General features: G+C 53.2%; 1 protein-coding gene across 2 annotated transcripts in view; it reads left to right on the top strand.

The window, feature by feature from the left end:
- The window catches only part of PPARD (peroxisome proliferator activated receptor delta), a 77014-nt gene extending 55223 nt beyond the window's left edge, over nucleotides 1-21791 (top strand). Inside the window, exons 3-8 of one of the 2 annotated variants that reach the window (XM_082662749.1) lie at nucleotides 7359-7589; nucleotides 16525-16679; nucleotides 17480-17618; nucleotides 18291-18493; nucleotides 18880-19123; nucleotides 19770-21791. In XM_082662749.1, the coding sequence (XP_082518875.1) occupies nucleotides 7460-7589; nucleotides 16525-16679; nucleotides 17480-17618; nucleotides 18291-18493; nucleotides 18880-19123; nucleotides 19770-20017 (1119 nt within the window). In that variant the 5' untranslated portion in view covers nucleotides 7359-7459 and the 3' untranslated portion in view covers nucleotides 20018-21791. Of the gene's footprint in view, nucleotides 1-7358; nucleotides 7590-16524; nucleotides 16680-17479; nucleotides 17619-18290; nucleotides 18494-18672; nucleotides 19124-19769 lie in introns of both variants that reach the window. The other variant, XM_082662748.1, reaches the window with a different exon arrangement.
- Nucleotides 21792-22122: the final 331 nt, after the last annotated feature.

Genomic DNA, 22122 nt, shown 5'->3' with positions numbered 1-22122 from the left:
TCCTCACACCCCTCTCTCCCTGGCTCTCATCACCACAGCCTGTGTGATTTCCCCGTGTCCACTGACACCCAGGCTACACGGATCCCCAAGCAGTTTGTTCTAATCAGCCTCATCCGCTTACTCCTGAGGTCAGTGCCACCACTGTGCTTCTGGCTCCTGGGTGTCCCATGATCTGGCCCCTCTGTCACCTCATCCTCGTGACGCTGCTCCTCAGAAGCCTCCTGTAGCCCCTTCAGCCACAGGCCTGGTTGAGGGTCTCTCACCACTCACCTGCCCCTGCCTCCTCTACTTCCAGGCTTTTCAATTCTGTGGAGCATGAAGAATCAGCATCTGTGATCCTTGTTATTTAGATAATCGCCAATTTTTGTAGAGCATTTTATTCAAGCCACGACGGTCACACACTGTTCTTGGTGATCACCGAGGTCCTTTACAGTGCTGTCACCAACCCCCTCCCCCCAGTCCCACTCTCCTTTTTTATCCTGCTACTATTTCAGTTAGGATTGTGTTCAACTGCACGAAACCGAAATCTGTCAAACAGCGCCTTGTGAAATAGGCATTTAATGTTTCCACCTAGGGACTTCCCTGATGGTCCAGTGGTTAAGACTCTGCGCTCCCAATGCAGGGATCCCAGTTTCGATCCCCGGTCAGGGAACTAGATCCCACATCCATGCTGCAACTAAATATCCTGCATGCCACAACTAAGACCCGGCACAGCCAAATAAATAAATTTAAAAAAAAAATTTTTTTTCCACCTAATAAGTAGTCTGGAGACAGGCATTCTAGGGTTAGTTCAGCAGCTCCGTGATGCTGTGGTGACCCGGCTCCTTACTCCTTTCTGCCCCACCCTCTTGACCTCTGTTTCCAGAAGACCTTCTAGTAGATTTCTTTTTTCTTTTTTTTTAAGTCTTTATTGAATTTGTTGCAATACTGCTTCTGTTTTATGTTTTAGGGGGGTTTTTTTTGGCCGCAAGGCATCTTAGCTCCCCGACCAGGGATCCGACCTGCACCTCCTGCATTGGAAGGCGAAGTCTTAACCACTGGACCACCAGGGAAATCCCTAGATTTCTGTTTACATATTGTTGGTCAGAATCATCACATGAACACTGTAGCTGCCAGAGAGTTTGGGAAATTGAGTGTGTAGCTAGGCACGTGGCTGATCCAGAGAAAATGGGGACTCAGTGAGAAAGAAGGGGAATTGGAATCGGGTAGCAGCTGGAAGTGACTGCCCCAGGTGGCGGCTCCTCGTTCCTGGTCAGAACCATGTGGCGGAACTGCACCTCTGAGCATTTCCCTTGCTCTGGGTCTGGTGATTCCCAGGTTTAATGCTCAGGGATGATCAGGGATTGATACTTGAGGAACCGCTTTATGCTAACCATACTCACATCCCTGCAAATGGGGGCAGTTCATGCATCATGAATGAGTAAAGCAGCCTAGGAGTGACAGCTGGAAGCAGTGAAGACACTGCCAGTGGAGAGCGCGATTCCAGGTAAAGGGGCCGCCACTGCCTAGCCCCTGGGTGGGCGGTGGGCAGGGGCATGCAGGCCAGGTTTGCCCGATTTTCAAGAGAAGCCAGGGAAATCCCTTGGCGGTCCAGTGGTTAGGACTCCACACTTTCACTGCGGAGGATGTGGGTTCAGTCCCTGGTCAGGGAACTAAGATCCCACAAGCTGTGCAGTGCGGTCCCCCCACCCCACCCCCCAAAAAAGAAGCCAGAAAGCCAGATTTTTTAAAGCTTTTTTAAAAAACTCTATTTTGAAAAAGTCTAGGGTTACAGAAATATTGTAAAGATTACCAAACTTACCAAAACTCAGAAATGAATGCTGGTACAACGCTATTAACTAAACTAAGCAGATTTTACTTGGAACTTCCCAGTTTTTCCACCACCGTCCTCTTTCTGTTCCAGGATCCAGTCCACCACCCTACGTTGCATTTGGTTGTAATGTCTCCGTCTGTGAGACTTTCTCAGTCTGAAAACTAGAATTTTACATGACTTCTCCCAAGTTTTCCCATTCTGCTGCAATAGTTTGGAAATTATACACTCTATTTACAGTGTCTTAGTGGTTACCTTTGAAATTTTTCTGTGTACATTTGACTGAACTGTAAAGTTCATCAACATCTCCAGTTGCCTCCTGAAAAGTAAAAGGACTTGAGCAGTTTAACGTTGATCATGCCCTCTCATCTTTCACATTATTGTTTGTAAGTTTTGCTTTTTTATTTTATTCCAATTTAAATTATTTTTAGAACAGGTAACATGCCTATAGTTCAGAATTTAAAAGGTACAGTACTAATACAACATTGTAAATCAACTATACCCCAATAAAAATTTTTTTTAAATAAAATAAAAATAACAGGTACAGTGAAAAATCTCTGTCCCATCAGTGACCCAGACACTCAATTCCCTCCCCAGAGGCAACCAGCGTTCCCAGTTCTTAAGTAGCCTTCCAGCGCTATCTTACACACACACAGTCAAATCCAGCTTCATTGTATCTTCTTTGTGCAAAGTATAGCTCTTCACTTCATTCTGCAGATTGCTTTCTTCCCTTATTAATATATCTTAGAGATACTCCCAAATCAGTCCATAAACATCATCATTCTTGTTTATGGCTGTCCCCTGTTAATGGACATCTAGCTTGTTCCCCACATATACTGGTCAAGTAATACTGTAATGAGTAATCTTGTGCTAATACTTTATGTCACTGTACTTCAGTGGAAGGATAGCTGTAAGATACAACCTAGAAGTGGTATCTCTGGATCAAAGGGAATGTGTCCTGTAATTTAGATAGATGTAGCCAAATTACCCTCTTTAGAGGTTGTGCTAATTTACCTTTCCACAGGGACATGTGAGATGATGTTTCCCCACGTGCTTAGCCACAGAGTGTTAGCATCTGTTTGGGGTTTTTTTTTTAAATAAATTATTTATTTATTTTTGGCTGTGTTGGGTCTTTGTTGCTGCGTCTGGGCTTTCTCTAGTTGCGGTGAGCGGGGGCTACTATTCCTTGCGGTGCGCAGGCTTCTCATTGTCATGGCTTCTCTTGTTGCAGAGCATGGGCTCTAGGTGCACAGACTTCAGTAGTTGTGGAACGCAGGCTTCAGTAGTTGTGGCTTACGGGCTCTAGAGCTCAGGCTCAGTAGTTGTGGCACACGGGCTTAGTTGCTCCGCGGCATGTGGGATCTTCCCGGGCCAGGGCTCGAACCCGTGTCCCTTGCATTGGCAGGCAGATTCTTAACCACTGCGCCACCAGGGAAGCCCCATGAGGGTTAGCATCTGTTTTAATCTGATTGTAAAAAGTATATTTCAGTGTTGTTTTAATTTGCATTTCTCTTTTATGAATGATGTTGAGCGTTTTTTCATATGTTTAAGAACTAAGTGTATATACCTTTTCTGTGTATATTTTTTGTATCCTGGCCCCGTTTTTCTATTGGATTGCTGGTCTTTTACTTAATAGTTTGTAGGAACTATTTTAGGGCAATTAGCCCTTTGTCTGACGAGTTGCAAATACTTTTCCCAGTCTATTATCTGGGTTTTTTTTTCCTCTTATGATGGTTTTTTCACCTTGTAGTAAGTTTGTATTTTTATGAAATCAAATTTATTAATTTTTTTACCCATTAATTAAGCTTTATGGGCTTAGTATCCACCTTAGCTCTTCTCCCACTTAGCTTTTCAACCCTTTTTATAATTCATGTATTTTTGTTTTAACTTTAAAACCTTTGATTTATTTGGACCTTGTCTTGGTATAAGATGTAAGGTAGGGATCCAGATGGTTATTCATTTGTCCCAATACTATTTATTGAAGAATCCATCTTTTCTTTTTGGTTTGGAGTGCCATTTTTATAACATTAAAGTCCCATATGCATTTGTATCTGTTTAGGGACTTTGTGTATGCTCTTTCAATGATTATCTATTCATGTGCCAGTACCACACTATTTTAATTACCATAGCCCTACTATACAATTCTTTTTATTTCTCTTCAGCTAATTCCCTATCATGTTTGCCAGAGTACCTCCACTCAGCCTCTTTGCTTTCTTCAAGTCCCATCTTTTACTCTCAGTAGACCACCATTCCTCCTACTTAAGTTAACTAACAAGAGTGAAGTCATTCCCTATGAGCTTTAGCACACCGCCACCACCACCCCCATACACACTGTTGCGATACTTTGTATTTTCCTCATCCTGTGCCCTTGAATTATTCCTCTTCCATCAGTCGTCCTGCCCCAGCTTCCCCCTTGAATCTTCAGACTGTCTTTCTCTGAAGACCTCTCCTCTAGCTAGCCACTGCTTACTTGAGCCTCCTCTATTCCAAAAAAACTTTTCCTGGCTTTGCTACTTTTTCAAGCTACATCCTCTTGTACATTCCTTTCCGTGACATATTCATTAAAAAATTAGTCTCTATTCATTGTCCCAGCTTACTAGCTGCCACTTATTCTTCAGAGCTCAGGTTTCCATCCCAACCACTTGGTTGAAATTTGTATAACAAGGTCAAAGATGACCTCACAGTCATTGGATTCATTGGCCATGTGTCAGTTTATCACCCTTGAACTCTGCAGCATTTGAGATGGTTGACCACCCACTCCCCCCAAAAAACAGCCCTTCCCTTGTCTCTGAGACAACCGGCTGTCCCAAGTCTCTCCTGTCTCTGGCCACTGCCTCACTGTCTGCTCTGGTGCCTCTTCCTCTGTCCTCCCTTGACGTGTCACTTTCCTTTGGTGAAATGAATTCCTTCTTGCTCCTGTCACGTCAGTGAAGATTCCCCCCTGCCCCCGACAAATCTCCAGATCCCCAACTCCCCAGGTCTTAGACCCTAGCACTGAATTTCCAAACTGCCTTTAGGAGACCAATTAAGAGGTCATTGTGTCAATCCAAACAAGGGAAAATGAAGGCCTTGTGGAAAGGAATGATTAAGAGGGAACGATTTACCATCAGCTGGAGGTTGCTTTGCTGTGGCACAGTGGTTCTCAAGCTTAGCTGTGCGTTACAGTCACCAGGGGAATTAAAAATAAAAATCCTGATGCCCAGGACTTCCCTGGTGGTCCAGTGGTTAGGAATCCTCCTTCCAATTCAGGGGACACGGGTTCGATCCCTGGTCGGGGAACTAAGATCCCACATGCTGCGGAGCAACTAAGCCTGCACACTCTAGAGCCCACGTGCCGCAACTACTGAGGCTGCGTGCCACAACTAGAGAGAAGCCCACACGCCACAACAAAAGATCCCATGTGCCACAACTAAGTCCCGATGCAGTGAAATACATAAATAAATAAATAAATAATATTAATTAAAAAAAATCCTGATGCCCAAGCTGCTTCCCAAACCAATCAAATGAGAATCCCTGAGGATGAGCCCAGGCATCCATATACTTAAAAACTCCCCAGTGGAGATCGTTGCCTGCAGCGAGGAAGGCACTGCCCTGGAAGGGAAGGCTGCCGCCACCCCTGAGAGCCAGGAGCCCCAGGCCAAAGGGGCAGAGGCTAGCGCTGCCTCCAAGGGAGGAGACACAGAAGAGGCAGGGCCCCAGGCCGCAGAGCCATCCACTCCCTCGGGGCCGGAGAGTGGCCCTACACCAGCGAGCGAACAGAATGAGTAGCTGGGTGGGGGCAGGTGGGTGATATCTAAGCTGCAAAAACTGTGCTGTCCTTGTGAGGTCACTGCCTGGACCTGGTGCCCTGGCTGCCTTCCTGTGCCCAGAAGGGAAGGGGCTGTTGCCCCCTAGCCACGTTCCCTCTCCTCCTCTCCCTCCTGTGGATTCTCCCATCATCCATCTTGTCTTCCTCTTAAGGCCAGTCGAAGATGGTCCCTTGCAGTTTCCCAAGTTAGGTTAGTGATGTGAAATGCTCCTGCCCCTGTCCCTGCCTCCTTCCCTGTCCCCACCCGTACAGAAGAAGGCAATTGCTGGTTTTCTTCCCCAATTCTTCTCCAAGTAGGTTTTGTTTACTCCCCAAATCCCTGAGCCAGAAGTGGGGGTGCCTGCACTCCCACACCCTGAGTGTCCACCTTCCCCTGCTGCGTTTGTAGTCTCTTGTGCTGTGCCTAGTGGCACCTGGGCTGGGGAGGACACTGCCCCTGTCTAGGTTTTTATAAATGTCCTACTCAAGTTCAAACCTCCAAAAAAGAAACAAAAACTCCCCAGTGATTCCAGTATAGCCAAGTGTGCAGGCCTAGAGGAGGAAGAGAGAGGGTGTGGAGTGTCAAATGATTCCCACCTTCTGGCTTTGATAGGTGGGTAGTTGGGCATTTGGGTCACTAAAGTAGAGATTACCAGAGGAAGAGAAGGGCGGGCTTAGGGCCAGATGGTGGCTTCTGTTTGGATAGGTTGAGTTTGAGCTGCCTGTGGAACATCCAAGGTAAGGTCCCACAGGTGCTTGAATTTTCCTAAAGCAGGTCTTTTCTGCTGTTAATCTTCCAGGCCTGCAGCACCACAGGACCGGGTCTAGTTACACACACTCCCTACGCCAGGGCATTTGAAGTGCTCACGCCTGGATAAAACCCACCTTCCCAGCCCGCCCTTCAAATCCTCTCTCCTTCAGCGCCCCACGCCTCAGCCAACAGGGGCCCTCACCACTCCTCACTGTGCTGCCTCAGTGTCTTTTCTCAGGCCGTATTCTTGAGAGGTGTTCCCTGCCGGGCGGACTCTCTCCCACAGCACCCGTAGCCTTACCCTCTCCGACTGCAGCATCTGTGGACAGTATTTTACTTGCTGAGGGTTGGAACTGCCCCCTCCTGGGTGATGTAGACATGGGGGTCACCACCCAGTAACCCAGATTCCAGGACAGAGTGCATCGCCCCTTGCCTGACGGCTCTGCATTGAGCGTCTGGTTGCAGGTCTGCTGTCAGCTGTGAGCCTAGCGTGCCTTTTTCCCACACCCAAACACAGGAAGGGTAGGTTCAACTCCCTTGGAGAAAGGTGGCTTAGGAGAGCGATGATTCTTGGGCCTGGGTGCTGGTGGGACAGGATGGGGGTTGGGAGGTCTGATGCATATCAGGATCTCCAAGAGGACTGGAAAGTTTGAAAAAGCCCCTCAAGTCATTCTCATGTGGCTCCTGTAGGTTCAGGAGGCTCAAAGAGCAGGATGCGGGGAAAGGTGGCACAGGGGTGTATCACCCCGTCTGGCTACCGGAAGCTGCTCTGAACCCCACAAACCTGCCACAAGAGCCAGGTGGGCAAAGGGTGGAGGGGCAGTGACCTGTGATGGCAGGATTAGAGGTTTGCACTGCAGGGATGGGTCGCTCCTGCTCTGCGAGGGCAGGAGAGGCAGAAGTGCCCCTCCAGTCGCCCCAGATGGCGGCCCTCGATCCTGTCCCACTCCATCACCCTCTCGTCCTCTACCCTGCCTCCCCAACCTCTCCCTGTCTTCTCCTTTGCCCAGGCTGACAGGAACTGCCCTGTAGAGGTCCATCTGTGTTCAGACCCAGAAGATGCCAGAGCTATGACCGGGCCTGCAGGTGTGGTGCCGAGGGGAAATCAGCCATGGAGCAGCCACCGGAGGAAGCCCCTGAGGTCCGGGAAGAGGAGGAGAAAAAGGAAGTGGCAAGGGCAGAAGGAGCCCCAGAACTCAATGGGGGACCAGGGCACTCACTTCCTTCCAGCAGCTATACAGGTAAGGGGGAGCAGGCAGGGGACATGGGGCAAAGGGGGCACAGATGGGGTTTGGGGGACAGGGAGCCTGGCCCTCTGCTAACAGCATCATCATGGGGTGCAGGGCAGCAGGGTGGTTAAGGACTGGAGCCAGACAGCCCAGGGTCACACCCCTGCTCTGTTGCTCATCAACTGCAGGATCTTGGGCAAGTTGCACCCCTTCTTCCTGTAAAACAGACAGGGATTATAGGGGACGTGCACACAGGCTTTTGTGAGAATGGAATGAGTTAGCCTATGTAATGCACGTTGTCATCATTATTACTCCACCTCTCCTACCACAAGGGATCTGGGACAAATGTGCATCAGCAACATGCCAGAAAGATCATCTGTACCTGTGATTGTTAGGATCAGTCAGAACACACAACTCAATCTGGTACTAATTACACATTATCAAGGTGCATTGTAATTAGGCAGATGCTAAGCACTTAGTGACAATGACGGGAATTAGTAATACTTTCGTGTAGCCAGACAGATTTTAGCTTCTCCTGTCTAACTTGTTGGTTCCCCTTTATCTACTGCCAGCAGCAGTGTAGACGTTTTCCTCTGGTACTTTGTACTGTGGTGTCCTCATCTTCATCGTCATCATCATCATGCTATGTCCACCTTCAAGGGCACCCAGACGCTGCACCCCCGCCCTCAGCCCCTGGCTCTCCCTGCTGCTGCTGCCGCCCCTTCCCTGCTCCCTCCACCCGAGTACCAGCACATTCAGCTGGTCCTTTCTCCCTTCCCTCAGAGGGTACTCAGCGTCATTAGAGGATGTGCTGTTGGGAGGGGCATCCTGATTTTGCTGCTGGCTTCAGCTGAAGGGGATCCTGACCACAAGTGGTGATTCAGAGCAGACGAGCAGGCCTGCCCCACAAAGATGCGCTCTGGCTCCCTGTGTCTGCGTGGGGAGAAGGAGGCAGGTGGTGTCAGGAGTTAAGTCAGGGTGGGGGCTCTTGGGGTGGGACAGGCTCCTGCTTGAGCCTGCACCTAAGAGAGGCCTGAATCCTTGGGCCTTGCTTGCTGCTGTGAACCTACAAAGCAAAGTCCCAGGATTTTGCAGAGGTTCTTCCTCTTCGGGGCACACGGTGGGGTAGGGTGAGGGGAGAGCCATCATCCAGTGCCTCTGATCCCACCAGACACCCTGGAACAACCAAAGTAGGCCCAGTGTGATTTCAGGGCTTGCGAGAAGGTATCCCCTATCCCCCAGGGTAACCTACTCCCTGTTGGTTGGCTGATGGCTTTGCAGACCCAACCTTTCTCAGGAGAGAGGAATGAATGGCTGACCTGCACACAGGACCTGCACACACTGTCCTGAACTTGAGACAAGCGGGGAGGCTTAGGAGGCAGAGAGGAGACACTGGGAGCTAAGAATGAGCAAGAGTTGTCACTGAGGACACCAAGGGAGAGTGGAAGAGGAAGAGAGGGCCCTGGGGTTGGTGGCCTCACTGCCTACCCTAGCCCACACTGCCCCCATGGCTGGCCCAGGCACGTAGAAGTACCTGCAGTGTGGTGTCCTGTCCTGGGGTTTCCTACACACGCTGTGGGGACCATATCCCCAAATGATAGGCTGTTTGCATGCAGACCAGAGCGTGCTAGCTTGTGCGAAGCGGGCGAGGCGGGCATGGTGATGGCATCTCGGGGAGCTGTACTGGTGGGGTTTAGAGCACGTGGGGAGACGTCTGGGGCAGAATTTACCCAGCCAGTCTCACAGTGCTGTGTATGATGTTGTGTTTAATAGATTCCGTTTATCAATAAATGGATGAATTGGTGGTAGAAAGACTTACTTGTTCAGTAATTGAAATGGAGGGGGCTGTTTAACCTAATCATTAGGTGAAAGCCATAGTATATAAAATTCTACAAGACAAGCCCCCCACCAGAAAAACAGAAGCAGGTAATTCACGGTAGGACAAATACAAATGGCCAGAAAACATGAAACATTTTTCAGTCTACTCAATAGTCAGAGAAGGAATCTTCAGATGAGATGTTGTTTAGCCTGTCAGATTGGCAGCGAGGCCTGGGTTGGCCAGAGGGTGAGGACGTGGCCCTCCAGTAGTCCCTGAGGGTGGAAGGGGCAGCTGGGCAGTGCAGGCCATTACTACTTAGCGTGCATTCCTTTGACCCTACAGTTCCTCTTTTAGGAATGTATCCAGTGTAAATACTCGCTCAGCGTGCACAGAGATTTCCACACTTATCTATAGGAGCACTCCTCATAATAGCAGAAAATTAGAAAGTGTCCATGTGTGGGGAATTGGTTATATAAACTGTGGTAGAGCCATACGGTGGGATGCTCTGCAGTCATTAGGTCTGTGTATGCTGACAGGGAAGTAAGTTCCTGACAACTTGGGGATCCCATTGTTTAAAAATCCTTATAGGGCTTCCCTGGTGGCACAGTGGTTGAGAGTCTGCCTGCTAATGCAGGGGACACGGGTTTGAGCCCTGGTCTGGGAGGGTCCCACATGCCACAGAGCAGCCGGGCCTGTGAGCCACAACTATTGAGCCTGCGCATCTGGAGCCTGTGCTCCGCAACAAGAGAGGCCGCGATAGTGAGAGGCCCGTGCACTGCGATGAAGAGTGGCCCCCGCTCACCGCAACTAGAGAAAGCCCTTGCGCAGAAACGAAAACCCAACACAGCCAAAATTAATTAATTAATAAACTCCTACCCCCAACATCTTCTTAAAAAAAAAAAATCCTTATATATCTTAGAAGGCACTGGACGAGGACACTCAAATAGCTAGTGAGGCTACTCTGAGGAGTAGGATTGTGGGTGGAGGGGATCTGTCAGATGCTACCTGTGTGCCCTTATGTGTTTTTCTCACCAAGCCTGCAGTATTCTCATAACTTAAAAAGCAAATGCGTTACTTTCTTTAAAAGGGTAAAATTAGTTGTTGTTGTTTTCTTAAAAAAAAAAAAAAAAAGCCAGCAGGTGAGGGGCCCTGGAGATAGAGCTTCTTGTGTTGGGGATCACACAACCCAGAGCTAGAATCCCATGTCTGCCCCTGTGGGCTGTGGTCCTTGCCAGTGCCCTTACCTCTCCAATCTCAGGCTCTTTGCCTTTTAAGGCTGCATCCTGGGACTTCCCTGGTGGTCTAGTCTTTAGGATTCCAGGCTTTCACTGGGGTGGCCCAGGTTCAATCCCTGGTCGGGGAAGATCCCGCAAGCTGCGTGGTGTGGCCCAAAAAAAAAGCTGCATCCTGCCCATCTCAAGGGCCGGCTGGGTGAGGAGTCAGTGGTGGCATATGACATGCCACAGGCGCTAGTCAGCACGTGCTGGCTCCCTGCCCCACCCTGTGAGTCTATGACTTTGGCCTCTGGAGCCCCCTCAGGGACCCATGAGGATAAGGCACAGTCTCAAGCCCTGGAACAGCAGGAAGGCTGCAGAGTTTGCTTTCCTTCTGACCCTCCAGAGGTTCTGCGCTGACCCTGTGCATCTCTGTACCAAGCTCAGCACCTGCCAAGCCCCTCCCCCCACCCAGGAGGCGGGCAGGACAGGCCTCATTATTAGCGCTCAGCAAAGAGGAAGCTCGCGTGCCCGGGTCCCCCAGCTGGGCAGGGGCAGCTGAGCCAGCGTTCACCTCCCACTCCCACCCTCTTCCTCTCTTGCTTCAGTGATGAAGGTCCCAGTCACACCCAAGAAAGAAGTCAGGGGTCTCAGCGCAGGGCTGAGGAAGATAAAGTGTCCTTCCTCTTGGCCTTGGTGCCTCCTCTCAGTCAGCAAGTGCTTGGTGGGTGTCCAGCAGGGGTCGGCCATCCAGTGAAGGGCAAGACTGAGTGCCTGCCCTGAGGAGCCCACAGTCCAGGCCAACAGAAGTAAGGAGGCTGCTTGGTAACCCAGCCCCAGAGTCCTACAGAATTGGCCCTGACTTCAGAAGCTGTTTGCCTTTGGGGCTCTGCCAGCAAAGTAAATAGACAGGGCTGTTCCCTCTGGGCCACCCTCACAGCTATGACAACAACCTATCTCCAGTGATGGAGACTAGATATACAGGAGAGCTCTCGACTACACTAATGACGTGAATAAGGTCAATAGCGTGTGTTTGCTGAACCTGTAATCAGAGATGGTGCAACTGATACTTCACTCTCTGCGTGACAGGGGTAGTGCTTATGCTGAGTCCAAACATTTGAATAATGGCATAGTGTTATCCTTGGCAGTGACGCGTCTCATCGTTTATCATAATCACAAACTGTTGATTAGTAGTAATGAACACACGTACACACATATACGGAAAGTCACAGAGTGCAGTGGGTAAGAGCTCAGCCCCAGGGGTTGGATGGTTCTGGGTGATAGTTCTCATGCTGCCACTGTGTTAGTCAGGGTTCTCTAGAGAAACAGAAACAAGAGGAGGTGCGTGTGTGTGTGTTTGTGTGTGTGTGTGTGTGTGTGTGTGTGTGTGCGCGCGCAGAGAGAGAGGTTTATTTTAAGGAATTGGCTCATGTAATTTTGAGGGTTGGCAACTCGAAATTCTGCAGGCAGGCCAGCAGGCTGGAGACCTGGGGTTGTTGATAATGTAGCTCAAGTCTGAGGCAGCCTGGAGGCAGAATTCCTTCTTCCTTGGGGAGGCCTTGGTCCTATTTTCTTCAGGCCTTCAACTGACTGGCTGGGGCCTGCTCACATTGTGGAGACTCATGATTTAAATGTCAATCACACCTAAAAAATCCCTTCACAGTAACAGGTAGACTAGTGTTTGACCAAAAGCTGGATTCCATGGGTACTTGGCCTGGCCAAGCTGACATAAAATTAGCCATCAGAGCCACTGTCAGTGTATCACTTAGCCTTCTGAGCCTGTTTCCTCACCTATGAAACAGGCGTTAAGACCTGCCTGAAGGGTTGTTTTGTGGGTCACGTGAGGCTAATGGTGTAAAGTGTCCAGTAGAGGGCCTGGAACACAGTAGGTGTGCACTAAAAAAGAGGTGTTATTGCTTCAAACACACAGCCCTTGCAGGGACTCAGATTTAGGGTCAAATCCCAGTCCCACCATGTATTGGACAGGTACTCTCGGACAGATTCCGCAACTTCCCGAGCCTCAGTTTCCTCACCTTTAAATGGTGGCAGTTACTGTCTTCCAAGATGATTTGAAATGATACTAATGAGCATAAAGACACTAACACGTTCGGCACTTAGTAGGGGCCTGATAAACGCTGGTTCTTTCCCCTTCCCTCCCAGGACTGGTAGAGGCAGGCCCTCAGGACGGGTTTGAGAGGCCAGGCAGGGTGTGGCTGGGGCAGAAGTTCAGAGGTGGGACTCAGGGCCCAGATGATGGCCATCAGGTGAGCAAGGGCATCTCCTGAGAGCAGAGGAGGAGGCCAGGTGAGAGGACTGCCCTGGGCTGGCCCAGGAGAGTGGCTTTGCAGGCAGACAGCCCTCAGAGGGCGAGCCCAGGGTGTCTTCCATCCAGCATGCCTGGGGGTCCCTGAGGCAGAGGATCCCTGAGGCAGGGGCTCCCAGTGGGAGGGAGGGCCTCTTGGAAGCCCAGTCTCCTGCTAAGAGGTCATGGGGTGGGGGGACCTTCATAAGCTGGTCCCTTGAATGGGGAGCATTCTGCCATCATTACTTTTGGGTAGGATATGATGGTGATTGGAGGATAAAGTCTTAAGCCAGGTGGTCAACAAGGAAGAAAGAGAACCTTTATCTTTGGAAAACTCACCACGAAGTGATGGGATACCCCAATACACATGTACCCCACAACAAAACCTACCCCTGTAGGATACATACACTCCACGTGCCCCAGTCCCTCATCTCCCCTGCCTCTTTCTACCTCATGTGTCAGTTATTCGAGTTCTCTTATTCCCCTCAAATAGGCGGGGGTGGGGTGGGGGGCCCTTGTCCCATCACCCTTCCACCCCAGGCTTCCCGGACTACCTGTGCCCATCCACCACCTGGGGGGCAGGACACGCCCAGGGCCCCCACGCTGCCCTGGGTCTCTTTCCCCCCCCAGTCCAGTTTGCCACTCTTCCTGAGTGGGGCCCCCCTGGGACACTCACCCTGGGCCTCTCCCTACAGTCCAGAGCTCTGGCTGCCTCTGTGGTCCATGGGGCTTGGGCACTTTGGCTTCTTCCAGGGTGAGCAGGGGCGGCGGCAGGCCAGAAGTGAGAGGAGGCTAGGTCTTGTTCGGGGCTCTCCGGGCCTCATAAGCAGAGGACCCTCCTCCCCCACCTTGGGTTTCTGTGAAGCCATGGGGAAGAAGAACAAGCAGCCAGAGGAAGGAAGAGGAACGGCCCCTGCCTGTGTGGGCACATGCTTGGGAGCTGCAGAACTGCAGCTTTCTGATACTAATATGCCTGATCCTAACTTAAGCTGATATTTCCACAGCACTTCCAAGGTCCAGGAACTTTCTCTGTTAACTCCTCTGCTCCTCACAGTGACTCTGAGACACATGCTCCTGTCACCTCCATTTGCAGAGAAGGAGACAGGCCCAGAGCTGCGTTGTGAGCGTCGGACCCCCAACCTGATCTCAGGCTGTGTGGCTCCTGAGGCCATTCTCACCCCCTAGGCGGGCTGCTTCTGAGCACCTGGAAGCCAACTTGGGGGTCATCGAAGCCCTGACCTTTGAACACAGAGAGGGGAGCAGTCACCTTCCCTGACCACCTCACGTCCAGTCCTGCACCACTCTGCCTGCCCCGCCACTGGCCTTGCCACTCGCTACCTTGTGTCCTAGTGTTCTTACCTCAGCTGGTTGAGGGCAGGGTCTGACTCCCGCTCTGCACACAGCAGGTGCTCATCAAATGTCTGTGAAATGAAAAGGTAGGGTGGCATTGCCATGTGCCATACCAACAGCAACCAAGTGACCAGACACCTGCCAGGCCTCCAGGGCCACAAGGGGGACGAGGAAGGCACCACCAAGAGGTGGGAACAGACTGGGATGATAGGTCACTGTGGACCAGACTCAGTGGAGGAGGTGGCTTTTGAGATCCAAAGGGAATGTGAGTAGAGACGTGCCGAGTCTAGCAGAGGAGGCAGACGTGCAAACCACATAAACAACACCGCTTACAAGAAGTGCCAGAAAGCAAACATGCACACAGACCACACAGATCGGGGGAGGAAGTACCGGAAACCCTCCCTGCCCGGCGTCTGCGTAGGTCTCTACAGAGCGATTTTGCATGTTATCTCGTTTTCTCCCAGCAGACAGTAATGTGAATTCCATTGCCCCCGCGATAACGCGGGCAGGAGCTGCGGGTCCAGCGCGGCCCCTCCAGCCCCCCGGCGCTGAGGCCAGGACGCCCAGGCAGCTTGAGGACCACTTAGTCCAGAGTCGCTGAGCGCCTGCCCCGCGTCCAGCAGCAGCGCCCTGGTGGACAGAGTCCCTGCCCCGAGGCCCTTATGTCCTGGTGCGGGGCGTCCAGTGCTGAGTGAACACAAAGGCTCCGGAGAAGACCAGAAGGGCTCGGCCCCACACCCACCCCACCCCACAGGCTGCCGGCTCCCCGCAGCGCATGCGCAGGAGCAGAGGGCACCCGCTCTCCCAGTCCGTGGGCTGAGGCGGGCGCGGTTACACCCCTTAGAGTGACTGAATTTGAGATCTAAGGCTCTGTGACAGGCCAGGCTGTTTCAGGAAGCAGGGACTGTGTCACCCCTACCCTCCCCAGCCTGGGGGTCTGGTGCTCTCGCTCCTTCCTGCTGGCGGGGTGGGGTGTGGCTGGAGGCTTTCCTGCTGTCACTCCTAGAACCCCAGGGGACACCGGGAGAGCTGGGAGGAAGGTGTCGGGAAGTGGAGTACGCTTTGGTCTCGGGGTAGCTCCATCGTGGGGAGTCAGGCTCTTGTGCAGTGACCATACTGTAGAGAGGGTGGAAGGCAGGCCTGGAAAACCTTAAGTGTGGGCTGACCGCCGTGGCTTGGGTCTCCCTGCGGAGCTGTCTGCTCTAGGCCACTGCTCCTCTGGTCTGGGGATTTGGCCCCTGCCCCTGAGGAGGTTGCTCAGTCGTCAGGAAGAAAGAAGAGAACAGCAGGTTGGCAGGCCAGCCTGGCAGAGGCAGGGCAGGCGGCCCGTGGGATCACACAGGGGCACTGGGCTGGGGGCAGAGACGGGCCCAGTCAGGCCCCCTTTCCCAGGGAAGGGCTCATTTCTGAGCGTCCAGGGGAGAGATTCAGGAGAGACCCCGCAGCCATTCTCACTAAGTCACCTGACGGCACAAATACCCTGAAGTCGCCTGTGGCCAACGGCTTTCCTCGCCGACACTCAACACGGGGTTCAGATGTCTGAACATTTAACAGGAAAACACTCGAGGAAGTTCAGTCCACCGCCCGGTCATAGTGACTGAGATTTCTGCTTTTTCTGCTCTAGCAAGAAGTTTCGTGGGAATGCCTTTGAGCTTCTTGAAAGATCCTTTGCAGCATCTCAGGAGTCCATGCAAGAATCAGATTTCTGGGGCGGGGGCTGAGCTCTGCAGAGGCCTGCGCTCTGTAGCCTCCACAAAACACATTTCACACAATCCCCTGTGGGCCCACACAGTGGAGTCTCTTAAGCCAGGGAGCCACTTCCTAAGGACAGTCTAAAGAGAATCTCTCTGCTTCTTCCCTGTTGCTCCCCTCCTCCCAAAACACAACCATCCCCCGCATGCCCTCTCCCCGCCAGCAGTGAGCTCAGCCCAGGCAGGTCTGACTCAGTCCAGATAGTAAGCTGCCTTTCTGGAACACTTGCTGGGTGTCGGGTCTGGGGGAAATGCTTTGGACACTTTTGTCCTCCACCCAGAGAAGCTGTCATTGACCCCACATTCTAGATGTAGACGCTGATCCTCAGAAAGTTGACTCCCAGAGGTCACATAGCCCTTAAGTGGCTGAGCCAAGACTGTGATTCCCGCCCTGCCACCTGGGCTGCCCTGCGGGCTCTGGTCACCTCCCCAGGCCCCCAGTCCTGGCAGAACACAAAGCTGCCCCTGTGTTGTATGTCTGCTGACCTCTCCCTGTGTTGTGTGTCTGCAGACCTCTCCCGGAGCTGCTCTCCACCCTCGCTGCTGGACCAGCTGCAGATGGGCTGCGATGGGACCTCGTGTGGCAGCCTCAACATGGAGTGCCGGGTGTGCGGGGACAAGGCATCAGGCTTCCACTACGGTGTTCACGCGTGCGAGGGGTGCAAGGTACAGGCAGTGGAGGGGTGGCTGCCCATCAGGGCTGTGATCACATGGTGAGTTGACCTGCCAGGAAGGCTTTCCCTGCTGCCGGGCAAGGTCCTGACCATACCCACTGTGGAATTCCTGCCTGGGAGGCAGCCAGGCCCTTGGGCCTGTTCCAGGCTTAGCTCTGGGTCCTGTTGTAGAAGAGGGGTTCCCTCGCTGGGCCTGCCCCGCTGGGTACCGTTGGTGCCGACCCAGTCACTCACCTGGGCTCTCTGGGCTGCTGGCGCCCCCTGGGGACCTGACACGAGAAGACAGGTAGGACAGGATGAGGGTCTTGGGCTTGAGCCATCTTCCCAAGGTCAGGGTTTCCTGCGCCTCAAAGCCCGAGGGGGCTCTTTGATAAAAAAGGAAACGTTATATTTCTTTTTCTGGTTTTGCTTTTGGATTCTTTCTACTAACTGCACACCCATCAAAATTTCACATATTATTTTATTAAACGACTACCTAGAAAAGATGCAGAGCCAGGTTGCATTTACGAATAAATCAAGTTAGCCACACTACAGTTTTGTGTCACCAACTAACAAAGACGCACTTAAAATAAATATGCTATATTATTTCAGTTATTTTCAAAAGTTTTAGAGTTGTTTACTTTCTTTCTCCCTCTCTCCTCCAATAATATTTCCCCCCCATTACTTCCAAAATTCAGGAATTGTTACATCTCGATGCATAATCAAGCCCCTGGCACAGCCCAGCAGGCAGGGTTTTACCCTTTCTCCCTTCCTCGTGGCTCTTCTCTTCCTCACCTGTCCCCTGTCCCTCAGGGCTTCTTCCGTCGAACAATCCGCATGAAGCTGGAATACGAGAAGTGTGAGCGGATCTGCAAGATCCAGAAGAAGAACCGCAACAAGTGCCAGTACTGCCGCTTCCAGAAATGCCTGGCACTGGGCATGTCGCACAACGGTGAGCCAGCCTGAAACCAGGTTTCCGAGAGCCCAGGAACAGAAAGGGGTGCCCTCAGCACCCAGCACACAGTCAGCACCTCAGCACCCAGCACCCAGCACACAGTCAGTGCGCGGGTCAGCTTTGCCCTTGCTGAGGCCTGCCTTCCCAGACTGCCCAGGACCCGCCATGCTTCCCAGGCCGGGGGCAGTTGCCACCTGTCTGCACCTGAGCCTTACCCTCTCTGGCCCAGAAGGGACCTGGGAATTGACCCTAACTCCAGTAGTGTTGGAAACACCACTCCCAGAACCTTGAGCCTGTCTTGGATGACCTGACAGGGTGTGAAAAGCCACTGCCAAGGCCCAGGATCCCCTCAGGTTTTCTTGGTTGTTGAGGGCAGGCAGGAGCCAGTGAGTGACCACGTGTGTCAGCTGCCAGGAGCGAGGCTGGAGTTTGCTGGAGGCCAGCACTCCCGGGAGACAGAGCCTGCTGGGCTCTGTGAACAAGACAGACAGAAGCCCTGCCCCTCCGGAGCTTATACTCTGGAGGGGTTCCCCAACATTCCAACTTGCTGACTCTAGAGCTTCTTAGGGCCTTGTGCTCAAAAAGTGTGTCTCCGTCTTTGGCTTGTGTACCTTAGAGGTGCTGGCCCCTGCCCAGGCTCCTCCATGACTGTCCCCCTTCCCCATGCAGCCATCCGCTTTGGCCGGATGCCAGAGGCTGAGAAGAGGAAACTGGTGGCAGGGCTGACGGCAAACGAGGGGAGTCAACACAACCCCCAGGTGGCTGACCTGAGGGCCTTCTCCAAGCACATCTACAGTGCCTACCTGAAAAACTTCAACATGACCAAAAAGAAGGCCCGTGGCATCCTCACCGGCAAGGCCAGCCACACGGCGGTGAGTGTCACTGCTCAGCCTGGCAGCACCCCGGGCTCTGGGCCCTGCTGCCACCTGCCTGACTCCTGGGAGAACCAGGCCTCCTCCCTCCCCTCACTTCGTGGTACAGGCAAGGGGTACGGGGCACACATGGGCGGGGGTCCCCCGAGGCCTGGCCTCTAACGGGGCCTGGTTTTCAGCCCTTTGTGATCCACGACATCGAGACATTGTGGCAGGCAGAGAAGGGCCTGGTGTGGAAGCAGCTAGTGAACGGTCTGCCCCCCTACAAGGAGATCAGCGTGCACGTCTTCTACCGCTGCCAGTGCACCACGGTGGAGACCGTGCGTGAGCTCACCGAGTTCGCCAAGAGCATCCCCAGCTTCAGCGACCTCTTCCTCAACGACCAGGTGACCCTTCTCAAGTATGGTGTGCACGAGGCCATCTTTGCCATGCTGGCCTCCATCGTCAATAAGGACGGGCTTCTGGTGGCCAACGGCACTGGTTTTGTCACCCGTGAGTTCCTGCGCAGCCTCCGAAAGCCCTTCAGTGACATCATCGAGCCCAAGTTCGAGTTTGCTGTCAAGTTCAATGCCCTGGAACTTGATGACAGTGACCTGGCTCTCTTCATCGCGGCTATCATTCTGTGCGGAGGTAAGTGAGGGAGGGGCAGTGGGTCAGCCCCGCACAGCCAGCCCTCCTGGGGGCTGGGCCCTCACTGCAGGGGCCGAGCCTAAGCTCTGACAGCAGGAGGAAGGGTCCATGTGATGATGGCAGTGGAACATGTAAGGCACTAACTGTGTGTGCAGGACCAGCTCCATCTAGTATAGATGGAGATGAGATAGAAAAAAGACTGAAAGGAAATGTACCAACATGTTGATGGGGGTTATTTCTGATAGTGGAGAAATTTTCTGTGTTTTACCTGCATTTTTCAAATTCCAGCACAATAAATATAGTAAGACTCACGCTGACAGTGGCATAGAGCTTGCTTCATGCCAGGCACTGTTCCAGTTCCTTTTCCTAGATTATAACTCTTTAATCCTCATAATGACTCTATGCCAGAGGCACTTCTGTTATCCCCATTTTGCAGATGAGGAAACTGAGGTCCAGAGAGGCTGAGTGACCTGCCCGTAGCCTCATTGCTAGTCTGTGGTAGAGAAGAGGTTTGAGTCCAGGCAGGGAGGCCCACTTTTCCCAGGGCCAAGTTGCCCACACCGGTGGGGTTAGGGGAGCTGCCCTGCCCTCCTGAGACCCCCTGTGTGCCTGCTGCCTCCCACACCCCTGCCCTCTGTCCCCACAGATCGGCCAGGCCTCATGAACGTGTCACAGGTGGAGGCCATCCAGGACACCATCCTGCGCGCCCTCGAGTTCCACCTGCAGGCCAACCACCCTGACGCCCAGTACCTCTTCCCCAAACTGCTGCAGAAGATGGCTGACCTGCGGCAGCTGGTCACCGAGCACGCCCAGATGATGCAGCGGATCAAGAAGACGGAGACCGAGACCTCGCTGCACCCCCTGCTCCAGGAGATCTACAAGGACATGTACTGAGGGCTTCTCTGTCGACCAGCCGCTGAGCACTGGGCCTGGTGGCCGAGGGGGAATCACACACAGTCGGCCCACCTCCCTCTCCTTTCCCCGGCTCCCTCCCTTCTCAGCTCCTCTGTCTTCTCTCATTTCTTTGTTCTTTTCCTTCCTTCCTCTCTCACCCTCCCTTTCTCTTTCCCCATCTCCGTGTCTGTCCCTCTTCCTCTTCCTGTGAGGCAGTTTGTGTTATTTCACCAGCAGCACAGAACAGCACCTCTGCTTCCCCACCACCCCGCCCCCCGCACCCCGCAGCAGGAGGGGCCGGGCCTGCCCTCTGCACCAACAGTCCCCTTCTCCCATCTTCAGTCTTCACAGCAAAGGGCTCGAGCCATCCAAAGAAACACTAAGCTCTCTGGGCCTGGCTTCCCAGGGAAGGTAAGCAGGGCCAGGGCTGAGTGCAGAGCGGCCCCTGGTCACCGGGTCCCTGGCGGAGGATGCCTCCCCCAGCAGGCGGCCCTGCCGGGGCTTTAGCTCGGCTCCCAGCAGGCAGCGCACACCTCAGCCCTGCTGAGCCGCCGCCCTTCCCTTCTTTTCACCGGTCTCGCAGGCCAGTGTCACTGATGGCCCCCGCGCTGGCTGCTGGGGGACACGCGCCCAGCCTGGATAGAGGTGGGGGTCCCTACACCCCCACTGACGAGGAGCGAGCTTAAAGAGAGGCGGAGGGAGGTAGGGGAGATGGCGAGCCGGAGACTTGCTTCTGAGCCCAGGCCTGGGGCGGGTCCCCCATCAGCACCCCACTCTGTCTGCCTCTCTGCAGCAGCCACCGACTCCTGCCTACAGGTGTCGGCACCGCGCTCCCCCAGGCAGCGCCAGGGCCTGGCCTCACAAGCGCCCCTCCTTTCTCTGGCCTCCCGGAGACACTGGCAGTGGCTCCAGCCCAGCTGAAGCTCACTCCCCACACACACTCCCTCCAGCCCACACACCACAAGCACTGAAATCACTTTACCTGCAGGTTCCACACCTCTCGCCCTCCCCTCCCTGAGGCAGGCGAGTGCCCAGAGGGGCCTGCAGGTGGACGGGCAGAGCTGTGCCCCTGTTCCCGAGGCTAGGCCAGATCCCTTGGTGGGCACGGGGTCCTGTGGACCCAGCCCAGCACCTGCTTACAGGGGAGGTACTGGGGATAAACTGATCCTTCTCGTTTGTGACACCCTCTGTCCCAACAACTCTGCTGCCCTCCCCTTTTCCTTGTATTTGGCCCAGCTGGTCACCTGGAACTCTCCCTGTACTGCCTCTGGTGACCAAGGACCTTGCTAGGTCCAGTCCCACTCATGGCCCCGCCCCTCCCCCTCATCCCCATTGATAAGCACTCACCCCAGAGGAGGGGCAGAAGCACAGCTTGGAGAGCTTGGAGCGCTGCCGTCAGAGCAGAGGACAGAGAGCCTACCCAGGCTGCTTCTCCAGGGAGGAAACAGGTCTGGAGGGGTGAGGGGCTGGCTGGTGTCTCTGAGAAAGGTGGCAGGACATGTGGGGTTAGAGCCCAGGCTTCCTGGGTCCTGTCTGGTCTTCCTTTTGGAGGGGCCTTTCCATGCCTGAGGATCACTCTCTACTGGCAAGATTCTCCCCTCCCCTCCCCTCCCCCGCCATGCACCCCATCCTCATCCCCCTCCCCAGTTCTGGTACTGAGGATACAGCTCTTCTCAGTGTCTGAACAATCTCTAAAATTGAAATGTATATTTTTGCTAGGAGCCCCAGCTTCCTGTGTTTTTAATATAAATAGTGTATACAGACTGATGGAACTTTAAATAAATGGGAATTAAATATTTAAGAGTTGATTTAAGCTAACTCAGCTTACAGTGTTTTTCCTGGGGGCTGATGAGACCCCTCCCTCTCTTCCACATCCAGTGCACAGAGGGGGAGACTTGGTCAGGCAAATGAGACTGTGGAGTGCTGGCCCGGGTGGCGGGGTCATTTCTGGCTTGTGGGGCTGCCCATTGTTCCCCCTCACCTCTTGCACTGCTCACCACTCCTTAGTCAGCAAGGTTTGTGGAGAACTGAGAAGATGCCATCCCACCCGGAGGGAGCATTTGGGGTGGGAGGGGGAGAAAGGATACACACCCTCTGAGAAGGGT

This window comes from Grampus griseus, assembly GCF_964374135.1.
Source record: "Grampus griseus genome assembly, chromosome: 10".
Classification (NCBI taxonomy): domain Eukaryota; kingdom Metazoa; phylum Chordata; class Mammalia; order Artiodactyla; family Delphinidae; genus Grampus; species Grampus griseus.
The sequence above is the reverse complement of the archived record's forward strand: the minus strand, read 5'-3'. Positions and strand labels throughout refer to the sequence as shown.